Source organism: Ranitomeya variabilis, chromosome 3 (assembly GCF_051348905.1).
Source record: "Ranitomeya variabilis isolate aRanVar5 chromosome 3, aRanVar5.hap1, whole genome shotgun sequence".
Classification (NCBI taxonomy): domain Eukaryota; kingdom Metazoa; phylum Chordata; class Amphibia; order Anura; family Dendrobatidae; genus Ranitomeya; species Ranitomeya variabilis.
In genome coordinates, this window is record NC_135234.1 from 137,337,189 (window position 1) to 137,361,673 (window position 24,485).

The following is a 24,485-nucleotide window of genomic DNA, read 5'->3' on the forward strand; positions in this document are numbered from 1 at the left end:
GGTTTCATGAGACGCCGACTTTACCAAAAGTCGGCGACTTATGAAAATGAACGATCCGTTTCGCTCAACCCTAGTGCCAACAGCTAGACGTGGGTGTAGATTCAACATCTACCCATCAAAGACAAGGGGTGTATAGATTAGTGACGGAATATGAACAGGTCTTCAGTAAACACCCATTGGACTTCGGACAGATAGAAGGGGTGGAACATACAATCCCCATCGGTGACCATCCCCCGATAAAAGAAAGATATAGACCCATACCGCCCGCTCACTATCAATGCGCGAAGGACATGCTGAGAGAGATGAAACAGGCCGGGGTAATAAGAGATAGTTGTAGCCCTTGGGCGGCCCCTCTCGTGATTGTCAAAAAAAAGGACGGAACCATGAGAATGTGCGTAGACTACCGGCGGATTAATAACATCACCCATAAAGACGCCTATCCCTTGCCTAGGATAGAAGAGTCCTTGACTGCTTTGAAATCTGCTAATTATTTTTCCACCTTAGACTTAACAAGCGGGTATTGGCAAGTCCCTGTGGCTGAGAGAGATAAAGAAAAAACGGCATTCACCACACCAATGGGTCTAAGCGAATTTAATCGCATGCCGTTCGGACTCTGCAACGCATCCGGTACTTTCCAGCGACTGATGGAATGTTGCCTCGGACACAAGAACTTCGAGACCGTCCTCCTGTACCTAGATGATGTGATCGTCTACTCAAAGACTTACGAACAGCACTTAACAGACCTGGCAGAGGTGTTCGAAGCCTTATCCAAGTATGGTATGAAAATCAAACCATCCAAATGTCACCTTCTCAAGCCAAAGGTACAATACTTAGGGCACATCGTGAGTTCGGAGGGAGTGGCACCGGATCCCGATAAAATAACTGCCATAAGGGATTGGCCAAGACCTACCAATGCAAAAGAAGTGAGGCAATTCTTAGGATTAGTGGGTTACTATCGTAGATTTATAAAATGATTTACCATATTGGCAGCGCCCTTGCAAGATGCTTTGATAGGGCAGACGAAGAAACCTTCAAACCGAAACCCTCCTTTTCAGTGGAACGACGAAAGAGAAGACTCCTTTGAACTACTAAAGAAGGCACTAACTGGAGAAGAAGTTCTGGCGTACCCGGATTACCATCAACCTTTCATCCTCTACACCGATGCCAGTAATGTGGGATTGGGAGCGGTGCTGTCACAAAAGCAAGAAGGTCGGGAGAATGTCATCGCCTTTGCAAGTAGAAAACTCCGGCCTACTGAAAGAAATTCTGAAAATTATAGCTCCTTCAAATTGGAGCTACTGGAAGTAGTTTGGGCTGTGACTGAACGTTTCAAACACTATTTGACCGGTGCAGAATTTATTGTCTATACTGACAACAATCCATTGACCCACCTAGACACGGCTAAATTAGGTGCGTTAGAACAGCGATGGATAGCCCGGTTATCTAATTACAACTTTGTGATCAAGTATCGAGCAGGTCGCAAGAATGGAAATGCCGATGCCCTATCCCGGATGCCACACTTGAGAGATGCAGAAGAAGAAACGGGGGAGCTTGAAGAAATTGAACTACCAGCCTTTCATCAGCCCAAGGTAAAACATCGTCAGTCAAATACCTATCAGAAACAACAAGAAGTGAATTTTAATCCGTTAGCACACCATAGATGGGCTTACACCCAAGATAGCAATCAGGCTGTGAAGCTAGTGAAGGAACTATTGACTGAGCAAAGTGCATATCCCGATGAGGATGCCCCAGAAGAGACGCATCAACTCTGGAAAGAGAGAGGCAAAATGTTCCTGTATCAAGGGAAACTCTGTAGAAGATACACCAATCCGAAAACACATGAATTGGTTTGGCAGATTATCGTGCCTAAACAAGATGTGAGGATGGTCCTCGAGGCTTACCACAATGGTGCTGGTCACTTTGGTTGGAAAAAGCTAGAAGTACTTCTGAGAGAAAGATTTTATTGGGTCGGGATGAGAAAATCAATCGAACAGTGGTGTAGAAACTGTGGCCCGTGCAACCTCAGAAGGAACGATCAAAAGAGCCAAAGAGCACCACTGCAGCCCATAATCACCAAACAACCACTTGAACTGGTAGCCATGGAGCACGTGAAGTTGACACTGAGCCGGTCCGGTTATGCCTTGACCATCGTGGATCATTATTTGCGCTTCTTGGTAGTAGTACCTGTAAATAGGGTTGAGCGACTTTTATTTTTATAGGATCGGGTCGGGTTTCACGAAACCCGACTTTCTCAAAAGTCGGGTCGAGTGAAATCGGCCGATCCTATAAAAAAGTCGGGGTCGGCCGAAACGCGAAACCCAATGCAGTGCAATGGGATACTATGGTTCCCAGGGTCTGAAGGAGAGGAAACTCTCCTTCAGGCCCTGGGATCCATATTTAAGTGTAAAATAAAGAATTAAAATAAAAAATATTGATATACTCACCCTCTGACGAGCCCTGGTAGTAATCGGCATCTTCCGTTCCTAAGAATGAGCGCGTTCAGGGCCTTAGATGACGTCACGGCTTTGTGATTGGTCGCGGCGGCCCACGTGACCGCTCAGCGACCAATCACAAGCCGTGACGTAATTCTCATGGCCTAAATTCCTAGAATGAGGAATTTAGGACCTGAGAGAATTACGTCACGGCTTGTGATTGGTCGCTGAGCGGTCACGTGGGCCTCCGCGACCAGTCACAAAGCCGTGACGTCTTCTAAGGCCCTGAACGCGCTCATTCTTAGGAACGGAAGATGCCGGTTACCAGCGGCGATGTCCAGGCTGCGTCGGAGAGATGAGTATATCAATATTTTTTATTCTAATTCTTTATTTTACACTTAAATGTGGATTCCGATACCGATTTCCGATATCGCAAACATATCGGAACTCCGATACCAGATTCAGAAGATCGCCGACCTCATGGCCGACCCCACACAGGGGTCGGGTCGGGTTTCATGAAACCCGACTTTGCCAAAAGTCGGCGACTTCTGAAAATGGTCGACCCGTTTCGCTCAACCCTACCTGTAAAAGATCTGACTGCAAAAACAGCAGCCAAAGCTTTCCAAACGTACTTTTGTAGACCCCATGGATATCCAGAACAGGTTCTCACTGACCAGGGTACAGCCTTTGAATCGGAGATCTTCAGAGAATTCTGTAATATGTATGGTTGCAAAAAGATCCGGACGACGGCCTATCATCCGCAAACAAACAGCTTATGTGAGAAGATGAACCATATTGTGATAGACCTACTAAAGACTTTACCTGAAACGGAAAGGAATCAATTGCCAGAGAAATTGCCTGACTTGGTGGATCTGTATAATCATGTCCCGGTGAGTTCTACCAACTGCACCCCAGCTTATCTTATGCGTGCAAGACCCGGCCAATTGCCAATCGATCTAGAAATGGGAATTCTGAAACCAGACGCAGAAGTTCAAGACTCCAATTGGGATGTCGTACGGCAAAAGCAGTATCGCCAAGTGCAAGAGAGTGTGGAAAGAAGCCTCCAACAAACCAGAGAAAGACAAGAGCGAACTTTCAACCAGAATGCTCTAGCAACTCCATTAAGACCTGGTGACCAAGTACTCAAGAGGAATCGTCGAACCAATAATCTGGATAATCAATGGGAAGCCGTACCCTACACAGTTTTACCAACAAGAATGGGTAATCCTAAAATGTGTCTCATTAGCAAAAATGGAGGTTTAACATCTGTACTAGTGTCAAGAGACAATCTTAAATTATGTCCGGAAACGTTGAAAGAGCCAGAAGTTGTCCAGCCAGAACCAGAAGTTATTCAACCCATACAGGTTCAACCAGTAAAAGAAAAAGAAGAGGAAATGTATCACACCTGTATAGGAGACTTTCCCAAAACCCTACTAACATACCATGGTGCGGTAGTGGTTCCCATGGTGGCCTTTTATCCAACACCGAACCCAATATTAGAAATCCCAAGACAGGAAGAGGCTGACCCCGTACTGCAAGAGGTTCCAGATCAGGAAGAACAGATTCCTGATCAGAGTAATCTCATTCACGGTGGACTTGCCAATCCCATAGTTGTGGAATTATCTTTAGCAGAGAGGGCAGATACTATATCCGCAGTAGACAGAAGTACACCACATAAAGAGACACCGCTATTACGTAGATCCCAGCGTAGTACCCAGGGTCAATTACCGGCCAGGTATGCGGATTACCAACTATAAGACTATAGTCATTGTTATCGTTCTGTAACGTTTAAGCCCAGTACCTACAGAGACTTACCTGTATGAACTTCTTGCATATTCTTGAACTTTTTATCAGCCCGGAAACACTAGATCAAGGCTCCGGAAAGACTGCTTTGTGAACTTTGCTTCCTAGTGCCTTCGAGGATGGAACTGTATTAATGGACGCTATTTGAAGTGACTTTTTACAGAATTCCATTTTTTTTGTTTCTTTGAGTGGTTTTTGTAACTTTTCATTTTTAAGACTCTGTACATATCAATTGTTATTTCAGAATGTTATCGTCCCACAGTCCCGGAGTACTGTTCTTAACTAAGGGGGAATGTGGCGCCCCTAGGGGTATTTGCCACAAAAATAGTTATTGACACCGAATACAAGTACTAAAATAGCAAGACTGCACTACCATCTCCGGCCAGAAGGGGGAGCTCCAGAGACTCCCCTTGATCTATTCCGGTCTGAGAAAAGGACTGGCAGTTGGGCTGAGGAGCTGAAAGTGAGAGGTCGTATAACTGAACTCCTAACAGCCCTATGACGGATTATAGGCCTATAGTACCCATAGTAGGAAAAGAGAAATAAAGAAAAAGGACATTGTGAGAACCGGGTAGCAATAATCGCTGCCCAGAATAGGCGCAGAGACGGATACCAGATCCGTGGCTATATTCATTATATATAATACAGCAACCGGAAGGACGTGAGGTGATATCAGCTTCACCAGGGTAAGACGCAGCAACAGACACAGAGTTCAGCGTTACTCCCAGAGGGGGTAAGCCGACAAAAAAGGACTCGGGTTGTCCGTCGAACCAGAGCACAGAAGAGACAGATTGGGTCGGCAGCTAGTTCACATACAGCAGCAGGGCCATACAGAAACTGCACATAATAAGAGGTGGAAACCCTGACAGGGTCAAAGTAATTCAGAGTTCTTAAACAGACTCTGGTGACAGTATTGGTTGCAAATCCCTTTTTGTTGAAGTAAACTGGTTAAACGTTTCAGCGCCTCAGTCTTTCATTTAGACAATAGCCATCGATCCAGGATCGGGGTCATCACATCTAAGAAGACCTGCTGCTGATCAAGTAAGTGTCTGTTCCTTCATGATATCCCTTACATTGTGCATCACCTGAGGCCACAGCACCAGGTCAAGCCACTAGTGACATCCCCCTCAAGAGACCGACCTCATTGATCTGGTGCTGGGTACCTCGGTCTCCCGGGCGTCACATATACTATGTGGGCTGTGTTATATATTGCGTGTGCTGTGCTATATTCTACGTGGGCTGTGCTATATACTACATGGGCTGTGTTATATACTGCATGGGCTGTGTTATATAGCCCCTACGTGGGCTGTGCTATATACTATGTGGGCTGTGCTATATACTACGTGACTGCTATATATATATCACAGAAGGTGAGATAAAGAATACACTGACCTCAACCTAGGTACTGTAATAAAACAACTTTTATTTAGAAAAATTCCTTATTAAAATAACATTTTTTACTACTGTTACAAAAAAAGGGTACTGGAACCACAAAAGGAGGGACAACTCTGCCATTGGTCAACCCCAAATTACAATATGGCTATAATATAGCGTCTCACGCCTCCTGAAGAAGCAGTGTGAAACACGTGTCGGGGCAGAGGGACGCCGAGGATCATCCCCATGTGGCCAATATATAGGTATGCCTTATAATATTTACACCATGTATGCTTTTTAATGTGGGGGAATATCTTTGGATACTAAGAGGACCAGCGTATAGCTACTTAGGTAATGATATGCCCATATGGGCAAAGATATAAATTTACCCCTAGTATGATTACATCATATGACTCTTCTATCATAGCTATACAGTTGTGTCAGCCATTTAAACATATTATGTTATAGCCATATTGTAATTTGGGGTTGACCAATGGCAGAGTTGTCCCTCCTTTTGTGGTTCCAGTACCCTTTTTTTGTAACAGTAGTAAAAAATTTTATTTTAATAAGGAATTTTTCTAAATAAAAGTTTTTTTATTACAGTACCTAGGTTGAGGTCAGTGTATTCTTTATCTCACCTTCTGTGATATATCTATGGTCAATGGGTACAGTGTCCCCTAGGGGGAGTTATATTGGGATATAAATTGAGCAAATCTTGTGTATACGTGACTGCTATATACTACGTGGCTGTGCAATACACTACGTGGCTGTGCTATATACTACGTGGCTATGTTATATACACTGTGTTCCAAATTATTATGCAAATTACATTTTTCTCGGATTTTCCTAAATAGTCGGGCAAATGACAGTCAATCTAATATAAGTCATCACCCGTTAGATTATACATCAAATTTTATTGAAGAAACCTCCCAATGATAACAGTATAATCTCCAAAATGAATAAAAACTCAAAATGCACTGTTCCAAATTATTAGGCACAGTTGAATTTCGAAACATTTGATATGTTTTAAAGAACTCAAAATGCTCATTTGTGGAATTTGCAGCATTAGGAGGTCACATTCACTGAAAAGAAAAGCTATTTAACTCCAAAACATCCTAACAGGCCAAGTTACATGTTAACATAGGAACCCTTCTTTGATATCACCTTCACAATTCTTGGATCCATTGAACTTGTGAGTTTTTGGAGAGTTTCTGCTTGTATTTCTTTGCATGAAGTCAGAATAGCCTCCCAGAGCTGCTGTTTTGATGTGAACTGCCTCCCACCCTCATAGATCTCTTGCTTGATGATACTCCAAAGGCTCTCTATAGGGTTGAGGTCAGGGGAAGATGGTGGCCACACGAAGAGTTTATCTCCTTTTATGCCCATAGCAGCCAATCACTCAGAGTTATTCTTTGCAGCATGAGATGGTGCATTGTCATGCATGAAGATGATTTTGCTCCTGAAGGCACGCTTCTGCTTTTTATACCATGGAAGAAAGTTGTCATTTAGAAACTCTATATACTTTGCAGAGGTCATCTTCACACCTTCAGGAACCTTAAAGGGCCCTACCAGCTGTTTCCCCATGATTCCGGTCCAAAACATGACTCCTCCACCTCCTTGCTGACGTCGCAGCCTTGTTGGGACATGGTGGCCATCCATCAACCATCCACTATTCCATCCATCTGGACCATCCAGGGTTGCTCAACACTCATCAGTAAACAAGACTGTTTGAAAATTAGTCTTTATGTATGTCTGGGCCCACTGCAACTGTTTCTGCTTGTGAATACTGTTTAGAGGTGGCCGAATATTAGGTTTATGCACCACTACAAGCCTTTGAAGGATCCTACACCTTAAGGTTCGAGGGACTCCAGAGGCATCAGCAGCTTCACATAACTGTTTGCTGCTTTGTAATGGTATTTTGGCAGCTGCTCTCTTAATCCACTGAATTTGTCTGGCAGAAATCTTCCTCATTATGCCTTTATCTGCATGAACTCTTTCTGTGCTCTGTTTCAATCACAAATCTCTTCACAGTATGATGATCACTCTTAAGTTTTCGTGAAATATCTAATGTTTTCATACCTTGACCAAGGCATTGCCCTATTTAACGCTTTTCAGCAGCAGAGAGATCCTTTTTATTTCCCATATTGCTTGAAACTTGTGGCCTGCTTAATAATTTGGAACATCATTTTTAAGTAGTTTTACTTTAATTAGAATAAGAATAGAATAAGATTGATTTCAGTGATCCATTGAGCCCTGAGACACAATACTATCCACGAGTTTATATGACAAACAAAACAATTAAATCTTTAAGACAATTAAATCCAATTTGCATAATAATTTGGAACACAGTGTACTACTTAGCTGTGTTATATACTACGTTACTGTGCTATATACTACGTGGTTGTGCTATATACTACGTGGCTGTGTTATATACTACTTAGCTGTGTTATATACTATGTGGCTGTGCTATATACTACGTCGGCTGTGTTATATGCTACATGGGCTGTGTTATATACTACGTGGGCTGTGAGACTCTTTCACCCGGGGCCCTTAAAATCCTGGAGCTGGCCCTGGCTTCAATGATTAGTCATGCCCGGCCATCCACGAATTGCCACGGGATTTGAACCACGCTTCGCTGATTGGTCGCACCCGGTCAGCCGAATCCTGTGTTTTCTGTTGTGAATTCTGCTTTTGGGCTCCCTCCGGTGGTGGTAGGTGGTAATGCAGTTGCCCCTGAGTTGCAGTCCTGGTCAGGTGATCTGATTGCAGTTCTGACTGGGGTATTTAGGCATGCAGGATTCATTAGTCCTTGCCAGTTGTCCATGGTTGTTGGGAGGTTTTGGTCCTGGTTTGGTTCCTTCTGCCTTCTGCCAAATCAGCAAAGATAAGTGTCTGGTTTTGTTTCTGTGGCACACATGCTGTGTGCTTAATAATTCTGTGCTATTCAGTGTTTTTTGTCCAGCTTAGATTGTGTCAGTATTTTCTCAGTCTTGTTGGATTATCTGGAGTGGCAGATATACATTCCATGTCTTTAGTTAGATTGTGGAACTTTTTGTATTATCTGCTGTGGATATTTTTGGAAGGGTTTTAATACTGACCGCTTAGTATTCTGTCCTATCTTTCCCTATTTAGCTAGAGTGGCCTCTTTTGCTGAATCCTGTTTTCTGCCTGCGTGTGTCTTTCCTCACCTACTCACAGTCAATATTCGTGGGGGGCTGCCTATCTTTTGGGGTTCTGCTCTGAGGCAAGGTAGTATTCCTATTTCTATCTATAGGGGTATTTAGACCTCCGGCTGTGTCGAGGTGTCTAGGGTTTGTTAGGCACACCCCACAGCTACTTCTAGTTGCGGTGTTAGTTCAGGTTTCGCGGTCAGTACAGTTTCCACCTACTCCAGAGAAAGTTCATGCGGCTCCAAAGTCACCGGATCATAACAGTACAACTGGCCCACTATGAGTTAAATGCATCTCAGAAGAAGGGAAGAAAGGTGTTGAGTCATTTTTTGAATTGTTGAATGGAAAACTGCATTCAATATGCCTGAAGGCCATTTTGAATACCTTGTGATGCCGTTCGGGCTCACTAATGCTCCATCTGTTTTTCAATCTTTCATGCATGATATCTTCCGGACTTATATTGATAAATTCTTGATTGTATATTTGGACGATATTTTGATTTTTTCTGATGATTGGGAGTCTCATGTGGAACAGGTCAGGATGGTATTTCAGATCCTTCGTGACAATGCTTTGTTTGTGAAGGGGTCTAAGTGTCTCTTTGGGGTGCAGAAGGTTTCTTTTTTTGGGTTTTATTTTTTCTCCTTCATCTATTGAGATGGATCCGGTTAAGGTTCAGGCCATTCATGATTGGATTCAACCCACGTCCGTAAAGAGCCTTCAGAAATTTTTGGGTTTTGCAAATTTTTATCGCCGTTTCATTGCTAACTTTTCCAGCGTGGTTAAGCCCTTGACCGATTTGACGAAAAAAGGCGCTGATGTGGCGAATTGGTCCTCTGCGGCTGTTTCTGCCTTTCAGGAGCTTAAACGTCGATTTACTTCTGCTCCGGTATTGCGCCAACCGGATGTTTCCCTTCCGTTTCAGGTTGAGATTGACGCTTCTGAGATTGGCGCAGGGGCCGTTTTGTCCCAGAGGGATCATGTTGGTTCCTTGATGAAACCGTGTGCATTCTTTTCCCGTAAATTTTCGCCTGCTGAACGCAATTATGATGTTGGCAATCGGGAGTTGTTGGCTATGAAGTGGGCATTTGAGGAGTGGCGACATTGGCTTGAGGGAGCTAAGCACCGTATTGTGGTCTTGACCGATCATAAGAATTTGATTACCTTGAGTCTGCCAAGCGGCTGAATCCTAGACAGGCTCGATGGTCCTTGTTTTTTTCCCGTTTTGATTTTGTGGTCTCGTATCTTCCGGGTTCCAAGAATATTAAGGCTGATGCCCTTTCTAGGAGTTTTTTGCCTGATTCTCCTGAGGTCCTTGAACCGGTCGGCATTTTGAAAGAAGGGGTGGTTCTTTCTGCAATTTCCCCTGATTTACGACGGGTTCTTCAGGAATTTCAGGCTGACAGACCTGATTGTTGTCCAGTGGGGAAACTGTTTGTTCCTGACAGATGGACTAGTAGAGTGATTTCTGAGGTCCACTGTTCTGTGTTGGCTGGTCATCCTGGTATTTTTGGTACCAGAGACTTGGTTGGTAGGTCCTTTTGGTGGCATTCTTTATCACGTGATGTGCGTTCTTTTGTGCAGTCCTGTGGGACTTGTGCGCGGGCCAAGCCTTGTTGTTCCCGTGCTAGTGGGTTGCTTTTGCCATTGCCGGTCCCTGAGAGGCCCTGGACGCATATTTCTATGGATTTTATTTCTGATCTTCCGGTTTCCCAGAGGATGTCGGTTATCTGGGTTGTTTGTGACCGGTTTTCTAAGATGGTTCATTTGGTGCCTTTGCCTAAATTGCCTTCCTCTTCAGATTTAGTTTCGTTGTTTTTTCAGCATGTGGTTCGTTTGCATGGTATTCCAGAGAATATTGTGTCTGACAGAGGTTCCCAGTTTGTTTCTAGGTTTTGGCCGGTTTTTTGTGCTAGGCTGGGCATCGATTTATCTTTTTCCTCTGCATTTCATCCTCAGACAAATGGCCAAACCGAGCGAACTAATCAGACCTTGGAGACTTATTTGAGATGCTTTGTGTCTGCTGATCAGTAGTGTTGAGCATTCCGATGCTGCAAGTATCGGGTATCGGCCGATACTTGCTGTATCGGAATTCCGATACCGGGATTCCGATACTCTTGTGGTATCGGGTATCGGGTATCGCAACAACATTAATGTTAAAATGTGTAAAAGAGAGAATTAAAATAAAAAATATCGCTATACTCACCTCTCCGACGCAGCCGGGACTTCAGCGAGGGAACCGGCAGCGTTGTTTGTTTAAAATTCGCGCTATTACTTGGTTACGTGAATTCCCGGCTTGTGATTGGTCAGGTCGGCCACGTTGCCGGGACGCGGACCAATCACAGCAAGCCGTGACGAAATTACGTCACGGCTTGCTGTGATTGGTCCGCGTCCCGGCAATATGGCCGCCCTGACCAATCACAAGCCGTGACGTCACGGGAGGCTGGACACGCGCCCATTTTAAAATGAGCGCGTCCAGCCTCCCGGCTTGTGATTGGTTGACCGCGGCGCAACCAATCACAAGCCGTGACGTCACGGGAGGCTGGACACGTGCCCATTTTAAAATGAGCGCGTCCAGCCTCCCGGCTTGTGATTGGTTGACCGCGGCGCAACCAATCACAAGCCGTGACGTCACGGGAGGCTGGACACGCGCCCATTTTAAAATGACCGCGTCCAGCCTCCCGGCTTGTGATTGGTTGACCGCGGCGCAACCAATCACAAGCCGTGACGTCACGGGAGGCTGGACACGCGCCCATTTTAAAATGAGCGCGTCCAGCCTCCCGGCTTGTGATTGGTTGACCGCGGCGCAACCAATCACAAGCCGTGACGTCACGGGAGGCTGGACACGCGCCCATTTTAAAATGAGCGCGTGTCCAGCCTCCCGTGACGTCATGGCTTGTGATTGGTCAGGGCGGCCATATTGCCGGGACGCGGACCAATCACAGCAAGCCGTGACGTAATTTCGTCACGGCTTGCTGTGATTGGTCCGCGTCCCGGCAACATGGCCGACCTGACCAATCACAAGCCGGGAATTCACGTAACCAAGTAATAGCGCGAATTTTAAACAAACAACGCTGCCGGTTCCCTCGCTGAGGTCCCGGCTGCGTCGGACAGGTGAGTATAGCGATATTTTTTATTTTAATTCTTTCTTTTACACATTTATATGGTTCCCAGGGCCTGAAGGAGAGTTTCCTCTCCTTCAGACCCTGGGAACCATCAGGAATACCGTCCGATACCTGAGTCCCATTGACTTGTATTGGTATCGGGTATCGGTATCGGATTGGATCCGATACTTTGCTGGTATCGGCCGATACTTTCCGATACCGATACTTTCAAGTATCGGACGGTATCGCTCAACACTACTGATCAGGATGATTGGGTGGCCTTTTTGCCATTGGCCGAGTTTGCCCTTAATAATCGGGCTAGTTTGCCTACTTTGGTTTCGCCTTTTTTATGTAATTTTGGTTTTCATCCTCGTTTTTCTTCTGGGCATGTTGAGCCTTCTGACTGTCCTGGTGTGGATTCGGTGGTTGACAGGTTGCAGCAGATTTGGGCTCATGTGGTTGACAATTTGGTGTTGTCTCAGGAGGAGGCTCAATGTTTTGCTAACCGTCGTCAGTGTTTTGGTTCCCGGCTTCAGGTTGGGGATCTGGTCTGGTTGTCTTCCCGTCATGTTCCTATGAAGGTTTCTTCTCCAAAGTTTAAGCCTCGGTTTATTGGTCCTTAAAGGATTTCTGGGATTATTAATCCGGTGTCTTTTCGATTGGCGCTTCCGGACTCTTTTGCTATCCATAATGTCTTCCATAGATCTTTATTGCGGAAATATGTGGTACCCGTTGTTCCCTCTGTTGATCCTCCGGCCCCTGTGTTGGTTGATGGGGAGTTGGAGTATGTGGTTGAGAAGATTTTGGATTCTCGTTTTTCGAGGCGGAGACTTCAGTATCTTGTCAAATGGAAGGGTTATGGCCAGGAGGATAATTCTTGGGTTTTTGCCTCTGATGTCCATGCTGCTGATTTGGTTCATGCATTTCATATGGCTCGTCCTGATCAACCTGGGGGCTCTGGTGAGGGTTCGGTGACCCCTCCTCAAGGGGGGGTACTGTTGTGAATTCTGCTTTTGGGCTCCCTCCAGTGGTTGTAGGTGGTAATGCAGTTGCCCATGAGTTGCAGTCCTGGTCAGGTGTATCTGCTGATTGCAGTTCTGACTGGGGTATTTAGGCATGCAGGATTCATTAGTCCTTGCCAGTTGTCCATGGTTGTTGGGAGGTTTTGGTCCAGGTTTGGTTCCTTCTGCCTTCTGCCAAATCAGCAAAGATATGTGTCTGGTTTTGTTTCTGTGGCACACATGCTGTGTGCTTAATAATTCTGTGCTATTCAGTGTTTTTTGTCCAGCTTAGATTGTGTCAGTATTTTCTCAGTCTTGTTGGATTATCTGGAGTGGCAGATATACATTCCATGTCTTTAGTTAGATTGTGGAACTTTTTGTATTATCTGCTGTGGATATTTTTGGAAGGGTTTTAATACTGACCGCTTAGTATTCTGTCCTATCTTTCCCTATTTAGCTAGAGTGGCCTCTTTTGCTGAATCCTGTTTTCTGCCTGCGTGTGTCTTTCCTCTCCTACTCACAGTCAATATTCGTGGGGGCTGCCTATCCTTTGGGGTTCTGCTCTGAGGCAAGGTAGTATTCCTATTTCTATCTATAGGGGTATTTAGTCCTCCGGCTGTGTCGAGGTGTCTAGGGTTTGTTAGGCACACCCCATGGCTACTAGTTGTGGTGTTAGTTCAGGTTTTGTGGTCAGTACAGTTTCCACCTACTCCAGAGAAAGTTCATGCGGCTCCAAAGTCACCGGATCATAACATTTTTCATTGCATTATTCTGAAATCTTCATAAGTAAACTACAAACATATTCTAGAATACCCGATGCATTGAATTGTGCCACCATCTAGTATGACCTATATCCGTTTAGATGGTATAGGAAAGTTAATACCTGTGATAGATTTCCTTTAAATCTCTTTTTTTGTGGGTAAATATATTTTTATTAAAGAGAAGAGAATTTTACAAGAAAAACAGTAGTTGAAAACTACGACAATGATCAAAGTACTTTTTCTTATAATATACAATTCGAGAAGAGTAACACAAAAAACACTCGTTCACAAACCTTGCATAAATCTTACATAAAAGAAAGAAAAGAAAAAAAAAATTAGAGGGAGTAAACCCTCTAGAGTGACTACGGTAACTTTAACATATAAGCAATAACTCCTTGCCCCCGCAACAGGCGATGACTTTCATTACCGTGAATAAAAGAAAGCATACCTAAAATCAGTTTGCCCATGTCCCCTAGAGCAAGACATGCACGCAAATAGTAACATTATAAAAGTAACTGGTAAATCATGGTACAGACCTATCACACCGAGCTGGTGGAAGGTGAACAGCTCACCCAGGGGGGAGATAGAAAGAGGAGGAAATAGAAGGGGGAGCCCAAGTAGGTGGGGCTCAAGAAAAGAAATATAAAATGAGAACACGAAAAGAAGAGTAGCTTAGTAATCGACTGTAGAATAGACAGGTGTATTCAGGTAAACAGGTCAGGGAAACGAGCAGAATCTTTAAATAGAATCCATTCAGTCCAGATACCTAAAAAGGAGACCCTTGTCTGTGAAAGGTCTGCATCAATTTCCTCCATCCTAAAGATGGTTTCAAATTCTGAAAACCACTCCACAACATCGGGGGGAACCGGGTCTCGCCATCGGCGGGGGATCACCGTCCTAGCAGCCGCTAGGCAAAATTTAAGGATGTCCTTTTTTTGGGATCCCACCGAACCGGGAATCATGGAGAGCAATGCAATCTCCGGAGTACCGGTGATGTGCTTGCCTGTGATCAAACCATAATTTCGGAACACTTGGTCCCAGAATGTTCTAATCAAGGGGCAGCCCCACCAGATATGCAAAAGGGAGCCAATGCCATTTCCACACCTCCAGCAGCAGTTTGAAATTGAGGGAGAAAATTTGTGTAACCTGTCAGGTGTGAGGTACCACCTATATTGCAGTTTATACCCCTTCTCCGAGGCCTCACTGGAACTCGGGAGTTTATGGTTCATCAGGAAGCAACACTCCCATTCCTCATCCGACAAAGTCCGCCCTAAATCCTTCTCCCAAGCAGACTGGAAATAGAGCCTTGCGTCAGAGTCAGGTGTTGAAAAAATTGAGTAGAGGGAAGAGATTCCCCTGCTCGGGGCGTCTCCACCGGCAAACAACAGTTCCAAGGGAGAGAGTCTACAGTTCGAACCCCTTGGCAAATTCAAAGAGGCCAGGAAGGACCGGACCTGCAAGTACTCCCACCAAAGAAGTTTAGTGGAGGGAGATTGGGTTTGGAGGGAACAGAGGGTGGGAATCTCGCCACGCTGTAAGATATCACCAACCCGTATGTCATCCTCGTATTTCCATCCCATGAAAGCTTTCCTGTGAATGCCCGGAGGAAATGCCGGGTTGCAAAAAATAGGTGTAAGAAGGCTGGCCCCAGGAGGAGCGGACCCCTTCACACCACTGCAGTGCCATGCCCTCATAGCCTCTGAGGTTAAGAAGGAAAATCTCCCCCGTTGAAGAGCATATTGCTTTGGGATCCACTGAAGATAATGAAGAGGCAAATCGGACCATTCTTGTTCCAACTCTACCCATTTTTTAAATTTAAGTTTATATTTCCAGTCCAAGAGGCGAACTAATATGGCCGCCCTGCAATAGTTTCGGAGGTTGGGTAGACCCACCCCACCAAACTGGCGTGGCCTAGATAAAACCTTGTAACTCACCCTCGGTGTTTTCCCCTTCCAGATAAAATGGGAAATCAAGGACTGTATTTTAATAAAAAACGATTTACGTGGCCAAATGGGAATCGCCTGAAAGATATAAAGAAATCTCGGCAGGATATCCATCTTAATCACCTGAATCCTACCGAGCCACGACAGCCTCAATGGGCTGTAAGACTCCAGAAGGGATCCCACCCTGTTCAAAATGACCTGATGGTTCAAAGAAAATAATTGAAGAGGATCCGAGGTGAGGTTCACCCCGAGATATGAAATCTGATCCTGTTGCCATCTAAAGGGGAAGGCCCGCTTCAAGGAAGCCACCACGGAAGAAGATAAAGAAATGTTTAGGACCTCAGTTTTGGAGTAATTAATCTTGAAGTTACTTAAATCCCCGAAGGATTCAAACTCCTTCATAAGCACTGGAAAAGAGACGACTGGGTTAGAGACGAAGAGGAGGATGTCATCGGCAAATAGGGCCGTTTTATGGTTAGAGTTTCCAACCTGAATCCCTGAGATACTGTCATTAACTCGGATAGCCTTAGCCAAATGCTCAATAACTAAAACATATAATAGGGGCGACAATGGGCAGCCTTGTCTAGTACCGTTCTGAATATAAAAACGATAGGACAAAGATCCATTGACTCTAACACGAGCTGAGGGTTTTGAATATAATGACATGATTTTCCCCAGGAAATTGGATTGTAAGCCAATATGGGTCAGAGTCTCCCGTAGAAAGTCCCAATGGACTCTATCAAAGGCCTTTTCCGCGTCAATCGACAGAAGACAAAGAGGGGACTTTTGCATCTTGGTCCTCTCAATAAGGAGAAGAGACCTGATAATGCTGTCCCGCGCCTCCCGGCCCTTGACAAAGCCCACCTGATCAAGGTCGATAATAGATGGGAGAAGTCCCGACAATCTGTCAGCCAATACCTTGGCAAATAATTTTACATCGACGTTGATCAGGGAGATTGGCCTATAACTCCCGGCCAGCAGGGTATCTTTATTAGGCTTTGGCAGAACAGAAATATGAGCCTCTAGGGACTGGGGGGTAAAGCTATTCTCCTCAGAAATCGCATTAAAGGTGAGGACCATTTAAGGAAGCAAGTCAGATAGAAGGGATTTATAGAATAAGGGAGTGAACCCATCCGGCCCAGGACATTTAGAGGTGGACGTGGATTTAACAGCTTCTGACAGCTCCTCAGGGGTTACGTCCTTTTCCAGGACCACCAAATCCGCCTCAGGGAGGGACGGGACCTTGATCCTATTCATATAAGATTTAATTTTATTTTTCAACGTGGTGGGATCCAAGTCAGCGAACCTGCCCCTAATGTTGTACAGGGATTTATAGAACTTTTGAAAGACCTCTAGGATCTCCTCATTACTATGGACCAGTTGGCCCTTATCATTTTTGAGTGATGAGATAAGGGTGGGACCCGATCTGGGATGAAGCAGTCGTGCTAGAGGGCGCCCACAAACATTAGCTCTTTTGTAGAAAAACCCTTTAGTTCTTTCCTTGTCACCCATAAACCGTCTATCCAGCAGGCCTTTAAGTTCAAGCCTTTTTGTAGTGAGCTCGACCAAAGTCTCAGAGGACCTCGAATTCTTATGCCTGCTTTCCAGGGTCTGAATTTGTGACAGCAAAGCGTCTATTTCCTCAGTCTGAAGTTTTTTTATTCTAGCCCCATGTTTGATTAAGGTGCCTCTCATGATGCACTTCAGTGCTTCCCATTTAATTGCCTGAGGTGTGGGATCTGACGCATGAGTATGGGTGAACGCTGCAATGTCAGATTTCAAATCACTCAAACAGGTGGTGTCTCGTAAAAGGTTGCCATTCAATTTCCATGAGAATTTTTTCATAGCCAGCCAGGGTATCTCCAAGGATAGAAAAATAGGGCAATGATCCGATTGAACCATATTACCAATCTTGGCATCAGGCCTCCAAGATAAGACCCCCTTGCTGACCAGAAAAAGGTCAATTCTGCTGTAGGAGTTATGTGGAGTAGAATAAAAAGTATAATCCTTACCTCTAGGATTGAGGATTCTCCAAACATCTATCAGATGTAGTTTAAGTAAGAATTTTTGTAGGGCTCTCACCTTTCTCGATGGGACCGCCCCCCGACCATAGGAGGTATCTAGTTTGGGATCAAAGACAAAGTTAAAATCACCACCTATCACAACCTGGCCCTCCGCAAATGAAGACAGTTTCAACAATAGAGACTTGCAGACCTTAGGCTGTTCCCGGTTCGGGAGATACCAGTTAACTAGGGTCAGGATCCGTTCAGCAACTTTAACTTTCATAAAAATATAGCATCCCCCTTCATCTATGACCTTGTCTATCAATATGATATTTAAATTCTTACAAAAGGCTATTGAGACACCTTTTGTCCTCGATTCGGGGTTGGAACTATGGGACCATCTATCATAAAGTTTACCCCTGACAACTGGTATCCGGTCAGCTCTAAAATGAGTTTCTTGAAGAAAAAGTATCTGAACCCCTAGCTTGTGCATATCTGAAAGTACGTGGCTTCGTTTTTGGGGAGTAATGAATCCCCGTACATTTAGGGAACCAAATTTTAAGGAACCCATTTTTCAATAGAACGTCGAGTACCCAACCGTTAGGCCCCAAAAAGGGGTTATCCTGCCACCTGAGAGATGAGAGCAGAAAACAAGACGCAGCAAATTAGAAGAAAAAGAAGAGAAAAAGAGTAGGCAAATATAGAAGAAAAAAGGAATGTAGCAGTAAATTGTACCCCTGGGGGAGCTGAAAATTAAAAACTCTTACTTAAGATATGGGGTATAGTCGTTTCACGAATATCACGGTTTGGACCAACCGTATAACCCCTTAACGGGTCGTGTCCTTTCCACTGAAGAAAGGAAGAAAGTCAAAACAATATATAACAAAATAAATCATATACCGATGGATTCGATAAACAATATAGCTGTATAACACACCATGTTCCCCGGCGAACTTCCCTGAGACAAAAAAAATACACAAAATTACCCAGTACAACCGAACTACCAGAGGGGGAGGGAAAGGGAGAAGAAAAAAGGGGGGGGGGGAAGGGGTAATCAAAGGAGAGGAGAGGGAGGAGGAAGAATAAGAAGGGGGAAGGAAGAGAATGGAATAGTGGAGAGGGAAGGGAAAATGACCAAGGGAAAAGAGCAAAGCATATATCATCAACACGGCCATTACTGCCTAAAGCTAGACCAAAGACCTAAGGGTCTGCAACCGACTGAACCAAAAATACTGGACGCTTGCATATCAGCCGTCTTCAGATACATCATTACAGTTCTGTCCTCTACCACGAGATCTAGTGCGGCCTCTTCCACGGTTGCGATGCGCCCTCTTTCGGCGCTGTGGCATAGGGCCCATATCCTGACCAACGGGATAAGGCCAGTCAGGGAATTGTAGGCCCGAATCCTCGAGGTTCAGAAGGGAGAGAAATGAACGATGCTCCCTGGGGTGAGATAAGGACACCATCTGGGTTCCCCGCCGAACCTGAAGGCGGAACGGATATCCCCAAGAATAGGGGATCTGGCTCTGGCGAAGGAGGTTAAGTAGAGGTCGCAGAGCTCTCCTCTTTTGGAGGGTTCTCCGTGACAGATCCGAGAGGAACTGTAATTGGCAATCTTGGAAACGGATCTCCTGGGTCTTTCTGGAACAGTTGTGGATTTCTTCCTTCACTTGGTACCTATGAAAACGACAAATCACATCTCTAGGCAGACCTCCATCCTCAGGGGGAGGACCCAGCGACCTATGAGCTCTGTCAAATTCAATACCCAACTCTGGGGCAGTGTTCCTAACGGAATTGAACAAAGCTTGAAGAGTCGCAGTTAGGTCACTGGCTTGGACTGATTCCGGTAGACCCCTCACTCTCAGATTTTGCCTTCTCTCCCGATTCTCCAAGTCCTCCATATGGTCTAGAAAGCTCTCAAAGGTGGACGTCTGGGCTGACAATTTATCCTCAAGGGCTAGGATCTTGCTGGAGAGATTTTCCACAGTAGTGTCAGTAAGTGTGACTCTGCCCGTTAGAGCTGAGACGTCCCCTCTCAGGGCCATTGTTTCAGCTTTAAAGGAGTTCTCCACCCTGGAGATAAAGCCCTCAAGTTCCTCTTTAGTTGGAACGTTGCTAATACGGGCCTTAAAAGCTTCCCACATGTCTGGGTCAGGGCTATCTTGTGGCCGCATATTTGGTAAAATAGGGGAACCACTGGGACCTCCACTGATGGTCGGCTCCACTCGTCGTTCACCCCCTGTGGCTTCTGTGGGGTGATTTAGTAGAGGGGGGAGATAACCTGCTCCACAGTCCGGTTTCTGAATATAGAGTTGTTGAAGCACCCTCTCTGCAGGTGTAAGTGGCCGAGGTGACAGGCTAGGAGGCAGCTGAGTCTCCTGCAGCACAGGCCACTCAGTTTGGGAGGGGTAGAGATCAGCTCTCTGTGTCCAGGACCTCACCGCTTCTCCCTCTGTTTGTACAGTCTCATGATCCGAGCCCCCACCATCCTCCCTCTCCCCTGCGGTACCTTCATCTGAGACCCCCTGCAGGGGGGCCTCCAGGGGCCTCTCCTGAGTAAACAGTCTGGTGACAGACGCTCTGGAAACCTCAGTGCAGGCCTGCAGTGTCTCCTTCTCTCTCTGTTTGTTTTTTGCCTCATGTGTAGTGCTGCAGGGCTTGGGGGAGGGATCAGTCATCTTAGGATCAGTGCAGCTCCAAGGCCCCTTCCCAAAGCTTCTTAAAAAGCGAGATATACTTGCAGAGAACTCCACAGGGGGTCCAGAAGGGGTGTTGGGACATGCAGGCCTCCGTTTAGCAGGCATAGACTCCGGTAAAGTCAGTTTCTGGGCTGTTGCAGGGCTTTATTCGGCCGGGGAAGTAGGAGCTCAGGGACTAGCAGCCTTCCTCCATTATGGCCAGGACACGTCCCCTAAATCTCTTTTTTTTACCCATTTTGAACAAGCTGCATAATAATTCTGCATACATTGATATTCTTCATATCCTTAGGCCACATCTTGCCTCATTACACAAATATTCATCACCTGATATGCTTCATCCAATAAGTAGTGTTGAGCATTCCGATGCTGCAAGTATCGGGTATCGGCCGATACTTGCTGTATCGGAATTCCGATACCGGGATTCCGATACTCTTGTGGTATCGGGTATCGGGTATCGGAACAACATTAATGTTAAAATGTGTAAAATAGAGAATTAAAATAAAAAATATCGCTATACTCACCTGTCCGACGCAGCCGGGACCTCAGCGCAGGAACCGGCAGCGTTGTTTGTTTAAAATTCCCGCTTTTACATGGTTACGCGAAGTCCCGGCTTGTGATTGGTCAGGGCGGCCATGTTGCCGGGCCGCGGACCAATCACAGCAAGCCGTGACGAAAATACGTCACGGCTTGCTGTGATTGGTCCGCGTCCCGGCAACATGGCCGCCATTAACCAATCACAAGCCGTGACGTCACGGGAGGCTGGAAACGCGCTCATTTTAAAAAGGGCGCGTGTCCAGCCTCCCGTGACGTCACGGCTTGTGATTGGTTGCGTCGCGGTCAACCAATCACAAGCCGGGAGGCTGGACACGCGCCCATTTCAAAATGAGCGCGTCCAGCCTCCCGGCTTGTGATTGGTTGATCGCGGCGCAACCAATCACAAGCCGTGACGTCACGGGAGGCTGGACACGCGCCCATTTCAAAATGAGCGCGTCCAGCCTCCCGGCTTGTGATTGGTTGATCGCGGCGCAACCAATCACAAGCCGTGACGTCACGGGAGGCTGGACACGCGCCCATTTTAAAATGAGCGCGTGTCCAGCCTCCCGTGACGTCCCGGCTTGTGATTGGTCAGGGCGGCCATATTGCCGGGACGCGGACCAATCACAGCAAGCCGTGACGTAATTTCGTCACGGCTTGCTGTGATTGGTCCGCGTCCCGGCAACATGGCCGACCTGACCAATCACAAGCCGGGAATTCACGTAACCAAGTAATAGCGCGATTTTTAAACAAACAACGCTGCCGGTTCCCTCGCTGAAGTCCCGGCTGCGTCGGACAGGTGAGTATAGCGATATTTTTTATTTTAATTCTTTCTTTTACACATTTATATGGTTCCCAGGGCCTGAAGGAGAGTTTCCTCTCCTTCAGACCCTGGGAACCATCAGGGATACCGTCCGATACATGAGTCCCATTGACTTGTATTGGTATCGGGTATCGGTATCGGATTGGATTCCGATACTGTGACGGTATCGGCCGATACTTTCCGATACCGATACTTTCAAGTATCGGACGGTATCGCTCAACACTACCAATAAGCATTCACGTCTATAAATATTGGAAGTGGAGAATCTGCATAAAAATGGTCAAAATACTCACTTACCTAATATTTGTAGTGTAGTAATGATGGCACTGTGTTGGGAAATCTCTATATATAATTGTCTAAGGGGTACTTCCGTCTGTTTGTCTGTCGTGGAAATCCCGGGTCGCTGATTAGTCACGCCTGGCGGGCCGCGACCAATCAGCGATATTGGGGCGAGATTTAAACACCGCTTCACTTTTTACTATTGATGCTGCCTATGCAGCATCAATAGTAAAAACATATGTTAAAAATAATGATTAAAAAAAACCCAAACCATTATATTCTCACCTTCCGGCGTCAATGGCAGCCTTTCCCTCTCCTCGCAACGCTCCGGTCCCAAGAATGCATTGCGGCAATGACTCGACATCACGTAGCGGTCTCGCGAGATGATGACGTAGCAGTCTCGTGAGACCGCTACATCATCACGGGTTATTGCTGCAAGGCATTACTGGGAACAGAGCGTCGCGAGGAGCATCGCTAAAGGCCTGGGCTGGATCCAGGGGCCGCCGGAAGGTGAGTATATAGCTGTTTTTTATTTTAATTGTTTTTTAACAGGGATATGGTGCCCACATTGCTATATACTACGTGGGCTGTGTTATATACTGCATGGGCTGTGTTATATACAAAGTCGCTGTGCTATATTCTAAGTGGGGTGTGTTACATGCTACGTGGCTGTGCAATATACTACATGGGCTGTGTTATATACTGTGTGGGCTGTGCTATATACTACGTGACTGTGCTATATACTACATGGCTGTACAGTACACTAAGTGGCTGTGCTATCTACTACGTGGCTGTGTTATATACTACTTAGCTGTGTTATATACTATGTGGCTGTGCTGTATACTACGTGGCTGTGCTATATACTATGTGGCTGTGTTCTATGCTGCGTGCACTGTGCTATATACTACGTGGCTGTGCTGTATACTACGTGGGCTGTGTTATATGCTACATGGGCTGTGTTATATACTATGTGGGCTGTGAGACTCTTTCGCCCGGGGCCCTCAAAAACCTGGAGCTGGCCCTGGCTTCACTGATTAGTCGCGCCCCGCCGTCCACGAATTGCCGCCGGATTTGAACCACGCTTCGCTGATTGGTCGCTCCCGGCCAGCCGAATCCTGTGTATTCATTGCATTATTCAGAAATCTTCATAAGTAAACTACATACATATTCTAGAATACCCGATGCATTGAATCGGGCCACCATCTAGTATGATATATTCTTGTTGTTTGGCTTTACTAATAGTAATTGTTTATGTTTAGTAGCAAATACATCAAACTATTAGATATCACAATTTTTGGTCTTCAGACGCGGCCATATAATATGGTATATTAATATGTTTTTGATGCTATCAATAAGTAAATTGATATGACATTGATCTGATATGTTATTAATATGTACATTCATAGCTTGATATGTTAAATTAAACTTATTGTTACAACCACAGATAACAATCAGAACGTCAGACGGTTCTTGCTTTACCTTTGTGATAATAATTGCCACTATCTCTCTCGGTAATCCTTAGGCGGTGGGGTGCTGCTAGTTGAAGCCCTTCTAAATGAAGACAAAAGTGGCCCCGTGACTTCCCAGCTGCTCTCACTGAACATGTTGGTCCAGACAGAAGGCAGAGAACGGACGCCATCTGAGTATACCAAGCTCCTTATAGACTCTGGCTTTAGGGACATTAAGGTCAAAGCCACTGGAAAGCTACATGATGCAATACTGGGAAGGAAATTAATCTGAGAGGCATCATCTTATGGCTGTGATTTAATTAAAAAAAAAAAAATTGGAATTTTATTTTCCTAATGTTGAATGAATATCAAAAGTAATAACATTTTATTTAGACTGACACATATTTCACATAGTCAGAATTTTAGGGGCTTGATTTATTTTACTCTGGATTTCTCCTGCTATCTCAATAAGTATCCAGTAGATGTCGCTAGTGTTTCAAATGTTATTATCTGGGGTTTTTTTTGTTTGTTTTTTGTTAATATATATGCATAAATGGATAGATATGAGATAGATAATATCTGTAAAGCGATGTGGAATTAATGGCGCTATATAAGTAAGTAAAATAAACAAATAGATATGAGAGATAGATATCTGATTAGATAGATACAGGAAAGATATATATCTTTGTACCGTGTTAGCCAATAGATAGAAAAATATTTAGAATTTAGAGTCCTCAGTAGTTGATACCTTTTAATGGCGAACTGAAAAGATGGTAACAAATTGCAAGCTTTCGAGACTACTCAGGTCTCTTCATCAGGCATAGAATAATGCAAAATCTGAAGAATCACATATTTATTCACAACATAGCAGAGAAATAATGCAATAGATAAGACAAGCTGAGGACTTTCAATCCTAAATATTTTTAGACAAATATGGGAGATATGTATATGTATGCCGAGTGCATGCCTTCAGAGGTTTACCAAAACCCTATAAATGACTAACTAAAATAATGAGGGCAGGAGTGAATGTGCAAAAAAAAAGAATCTTTACTAACCAGTAGAAATGAGTGAATATTTCAGAGTTCGGTTTGGATTACGATTGCTGAATTTGCAA

At 45.1% G+C, this 24,485-nt stretch overlaps 1 protein-coding gene across 3 annotated transcripts in view; it reads left to right on the forward strand.

Annotated features, from left to right (window-relative positions):
- The window catches only part of LOC143815470 (acetylserotonin O-methyltransferase-like), a 201,420-nt gene extending 177,562 nt beyond the window's left edge, over window positions 1-23,858 (forward strand). For all 3 annotated transcript variants that reach the window (XM_077294687.1, XM_077294688.1, XM_077294689.1), the window contains one exon: window positions 23,446-23,858. In XM_077294687.1, coding sequence (XP_077150802.1) covers window positions 23,446-23,663 — 218 coding nt within the window. In that variant the 3' untranslated portion in view covers window positions 23,664-23,858. The remainder of the gene's footprint in view (window positions 1-23,445) is intronic.
- The last annotated feature ends 627 nt before the right edge of the window (window positions 23,859-24,485 follow it).